At 38.9% G+C, this 5,314-nt stretch overlaps 1 protein-coding gene across 1 annotated transcript in view; it reads left to right on the top strand.

Moving 5' to 3' along the window:
• Positions 1-5,308, top strand: part of HECTD4 (HECT domain E3 ubiquitin protein ligase 4) — a 75,500-nt gene extending 70,192 nt beyond the window's left edge. The window contains exons 71-74 of the mRNA XM_085314483.1: positions 426-592; positions 1,076-1,271; positions 2,081-2,303; positions 2,735-5,308. Coding sequence (XP_085170609.1) covers positions 426-592; positions 1,076-1,271; positions 2,081-2,303; positions 2,735-2,871 — 723 coding nt within the window. The 3' untranslated portion in view covers positions 2,872-5,308. The remainder of the gene's footprint in view (positions 1-425; positions 593-1,075; positions 1,272-2,080; positions 2,304-2,734) is intronic.
• The last annotated feature ends 6 nt before the right edge of the window (positions 5,309-5,314 follow it).

Raw genomic sequence — 5,314 nt, 5'->3', positions numbered from 1 at the left:
TAAGCACATTGTTCTAGTAACCAGTAGCAGCTAATTTCACTGCCTCTGTAAATGGTAATGGTTGACTTCACTACTCAGCAGATGTTTTCATTTGAGCAGAGCCATGGAGTGTTTTGGCCAGTCATATGGGTTCTATTTTTTTGCATCCAGATGGCTTGGAAAAGCAACTCAGTCTCACATTTGCTATGAGGCTTAGTAGAATTCAGGGCTTCTGGAAAGGTTAATGCAACTCTGTAGTATTAGACCAGAAAATAACTGACCAGTTACTGCCTTTGCGTGTTCATGCTATTACTACATTACATCAGTTCACCAATTACATCACTGGATGATGCAGCTAGTGCACCGTTTTGATGCCTTCAATGATTCACAAGAACAGGATACTCAGACATGCATGTCACTAGTATTATTCTTGTGTTTTGTGACAGATAAATGATGAGACTGAGCTGGAAGCCTTGTGTGCAGAAATTGCTTCTCAGCATCTAGCAACAGAGAGCCCTGACTGTCCTAACAAGCCATGCTGTAAATTTACCTACCTGACCATGACAGGGGAAGAAGTGGAGCTTTGTCCCAGAGGCAGGCACATTCCGGTGGGGTGAGTAACAACTTTCTTGGCAGGAAGTTGTACTAAGTGGGAAAGAATTAGCTCTGGAATAATTTTTCAAGCACCAGGCTCTCCAGAGATGCTTTCATAACAAGCTGAAAGCTGGCAAAATCTGGGAACAGTTTACATTTGTTGGCAGGACCTTGGAATCTCCAACACTGTTTATTGCCTTTTGTTCTGTGAGAAAGAGACAGCTTAGGAGCAGTGCACACTGTCTGCTTCCTGGCTTATTTAAACACCCACAGCTGTGAGGCTTGTGAGATACGAGTAATGTGAGCATGAGGAAGGAAGAGTAAGCTGAAGAATACAGAATTGAATTGGGAAGCATCAGAATGCAAATAGTTTAACACTCGGACTTGATCACTGAAAAGCTGAAACTCACTGGAAGACCCCTCCTGTGTAATAACCTTCGGTAGGCAAAGAGGATGATTCTTAAACACTCTCCTTTCTTATCCTGAACCCTTTTCCTTCTAGGTGGGAGAACAAGGATGTGTATGCAACGGCAATCCGGAGCTTGAGGATGCGTGAGCTGCAGACTCCAGAGTGCATGACTGCAGTGCGTGCTGGACTTGGGTCTATTATTCCCCTGCAGCTTCTAACTACGCTGACCCCTCTCGAGATGGAGCTGAGGACATGTGGGCTACCTTACATTAACYTGGAGTTTCTCAAGGTGTGAAGTACTGCAGTTTCTTTGGCAAAGTTTACATATCTGACAAGCAGACAAGGGCCTTTCCGCGTGGAAGGTTTTAGGGGAGAGCCCTCAGGCTGTGGTTTAGCCACGATGGTCCTTAGGGAATAGTGCCCTGTACTTGGACACCCCCTTTTACCTCCAAAAAATTTAATTGTGTTGAGAAAAATAATAAGAGTGTGGCTTTTTCCAGAGAGAAATAATTAATTTTTTTAAACAACAAATATCAAAACTATTTCCATTTTATTGAGCTTTATTCAGTATCTGCCACTTGAGCTAGGATTGAAAGAGCTGCTGCCTCTGTTTTGAATTGCAAATAACTTCTAAAAATCTAAACTTAATCTGTTACGCACAACTTTTGATCTTAAATACTTTCATTTTGATATCATAGGAAATATACCATAAAAACTGTTTTCTTGTGTCAGAAGTTGTAGAATATCCTTCACTGAGGGAATTAGCATTGTGTTTTGTTTTCCTTGTAACAGCAGCAGTTACGAACTGCCCCAGTCCTGCAAATTAGATGAAAAATAAATTTACACCAACAACACTACAGAGGAGACAGACTAGGACAAGCCTGTTGCAGAAGCAGATAGGTTGAAAAGATACAAAATCTCTGTATTTTAACAGTATAGACCATGACTGGATTTCGTAATGATTTTGAACAGGCAGGAGAACTTGGGGAGAGAGGTATAATTTCCATTGCCTTTTATTCTCTTAAAGTTTAAGTGGGGATGGTTTATGGGGGGAAGAAGGAAGCAGCAGTGGACATGTTGCTTTCTTTCCTTTGTTAGGCACATACCATGTACCAGGTGGGCTTGATGGAGACTGATCAGCACATCGAGTTTTTCTGGAGYGCCTTGGAAATGTTCACTCAGGAGGAGCTCTGTAAGTTTATAAAGTTTGCCTGTAACCAGGAGCGAATTCCGTTCACGTGTCCTTGCAAAGACGGAGGTCCTGATACTGCCCACGTCCCACCTTACCCCATGAAAATTGCACCCCCAGATGGAGCTGCAGGTATGTTTATCTACTGCTTTCTAAGGCTAATAAAATTGGCTCTGCTCACATTGCAGTTCTAGTTTTCAATTCTCCCTTTTTTAATTTAAACATGTATTTAATGTACAAAGAATGAAAATGGAGATGCAGGTAGTTTTTGGCTGTAACTAAGAAGAGAGAGCTGTTTTAAAACCATGTAATTCTGCAAAAATAGAACAGAAAAGCTTAAACTATTTACAGCATTGCCCTCTAGAGACAATAAGAGATTTTGTATAATGTTTGTCTTCTGTGTTTTTAAAACGATAGGACTAACAGCAGTATTTAAGGTTTAAGAGACACATATATGCAGTAATTTTATGATTTTGATATGTTATTAATGGGCACTGGGGAGAAGGGAAAATCAGGTGAAAGTGAAGGGGGTGTTCAAATACCTTCTTGTGCTTCTCCTGCAGGTTCTCCAGATTCCCGGTACATCCGTGTTGAAACATGCATGTTTATGATCAAACTTCCTCAGTATTCATCTCTGGACATAATGTTAGAAAAGCTCCGGTATGCCATACATTACAGGGAGGATCCACTTAGCGGTTGAGCTGAAGAAGGTGGAGACTAGAGATGACTTTCTGGATTGTTTCATGACTCGGCTATGTTGGAAGCCCTTCAATTCGCATTAAAAAAAAAAAATCCATTATACCATGTGAAAAGTTGGAGGTTTATTTTCTGAACTATTGTTCCCGTTRCAATAAGTACTGGAAGACTTACATTTTGTATTTGTAGATTTTTGTGGTGGACTGGTTATTTTGCCTTGTTTGTGGAATATTTGTAGGATAGTTTAGTAAAGACCAGTTTGTGTATAATTTAATTTTGAAAAACCTTTCAAACACATACATTTCTAATTTTGTAATTTAGAATATTACCCAGGCAAATATGACAAAACTGAGAGTGTTCTGAGGCAGGGAGCRCTCAGAGGTAGAGGATTATAGATTACTCTCCCTAAAACATTTGAGTACAAAAATGGAATTAACCTGGTTGGGGGAGGAATCACTTGTGGGTACCGCCAAGAGCAGATCACGGTACCGCTTCTCTCACAGTTTGAGAACTTCTAGCACTTGCTTGAGTTTTATAGCAGAAAACATGCTGCCAAACTGCATGTTTACCTTTCCACTGTTTCCTTGTTAACTAACTTGTTAACTATATGCAAGCACACTGKTAGCTACCACAGTTAATTTGGGGTTTCAGCTAGACACTTTTAATTAGGAAAGTTTATMATTGAAAGAACATAACAGTGAAAGGACCATAATTCAGTTGGGTTATTGCCCAAGATGTCCTTGAATATCTGCTATGTTTGTATCTTCATTATCACTAAAGTATTAGCAGAAATTGAATGGTTTCTCTGTATGGTGTAAGATACCACAGTTTAAGCTGACAATCTGTGGCCTTATCCTATTTGTAAGCAGGCTTTCAGAATAATCAGCATGTGGTTAAACACCTGTAACTTGTTTTTGTACTCAAAGCTGATTGATCTTTAAGAGTAAATTATCCTAGAAATACGACACCCAAAGGGAGGATGGGGGGAAGGCACAAAGTTACTTGTTTGAAGATATAGCTTTTATTTTATATGGAAAGATAATGGCAGACTAGAGAGAGACAGAACAATTCTGTAAGTTTAACTTTTGTATTTTGTGATATATGGCCTGCAGTGACTTAAGAAATAACACATGCATCTTCCTTTACTAATGTAAAAAAAGTGTGGCCCTGTAGTGGGGGCATTTAAAAGTCAGACATTACTTTGTTAATCACTTAGAATCAGACACAAATGACAATTACCTGTGCGATGAAGAACCGAAAAGAAYATACCGAAATTACGGCTCTACTAGTCAGCTCTGTACTATATGTAAGCTAAGTGCCAGTACTGAGCTACAAGTTAATTATTTTCCTTCAGATGTGTTTAGTGCACATCAGACCACACAAAAAGTCTACGATGATGTGTGTGTGTGTAACTGTACTTTAAGGTTGGTATTATATGTCTCTTTAGAAGACAGTATACACTAATTAATTTGGCTTGTCAGTGGTAATGGGAATTGAAAAAGCTGTATTTATTGTATATTATTGTGAATATTGGGAATGATGAGTGTGTGGTACTTGAAAGATAAAATGTGCGTAAGAGAGAAAAGCCTAAACAAATGTGTATATTCTTGTTCTTCTGTGAGCGAATGGAAAAATGTGTGTGCAACAGTTGTAGAGATAGTTGTTGGCATACGGAGTCTCCAAATCCTGTTGTTAGGAAAGCTGTGTTACCATTCTATTACATACTTCCCTTTCAAAGGAACAGATACATGTAGGAATAATATTTACTCTTGAATCTTGTCCATTTTCTGGTAAAAGCATATATGTAGCTGAAAAATCATTTGGAGTAAGGGCAAACACATGTAGAATTTACAGAGACCAAGGGGAAAACTAAGCAGAATAAACGGCTTGAAGCTATTTTATTCCCATCTCAGAAGCGCATTCTCAAACAGGTGCCGAACAGGAAAATGTGAGGAATGTCAACTGAATTTCATGGCAGAACTATTGTTGCTGACAAGGACATAGTTTAGGTTTCTTTCTGATGCTTCTGAATTGCAGTTTTGTATTGTTTTTAAATCTCATTTCAAGCCCTTAATACTTTGAGTGGACTTGCAGTGCAGTCACATACCTCGCTAGCAGGGGTTTGAGAACTCAGTATGCCAGTCTTTTCCAATGATATGATTACAGCTGTGAGTAAGATAACTGCTGCTAATGTTTTTCTTCTCCTTCCAGAGAGCACATTTGAGTGAAACATATCTGCATCTTGGCCCTGAAGTGTGCTGTAAAGTTACTTGATACATATTTATTACGATTAATTATTTATGATTACAAATAACAAACTTTTAGTCAATGCTGTTTACACCCTGCTGTGTAAATGAAGCTTCTTATTACAGGAAAATGTCACAACAATAAATAACCTTCATCTACTTCTTTTTTCTGAGGAATATATGATCCCTTGGTGAGAACTA

This window comes from Rhea americana, unplaced genomic scaffold (assembly GCF_003343005.1).
Source record: "Rhea americana isolate MKP2758 unplaced genomic scaffold, rheAme1 scaffold_405, whole genome shotgun sequence".
Lineage (NCBI taxonomy): Eukaryota > Metazoa > Chordata > Aves > Rheiformes > Rheidae > Rhea > Rhea americana.
The sequence above is the reverse complement of the archived record's forward strand: the minus strand, read 5'-3'. Positions and strand labels throughout refer to the sequence as shown.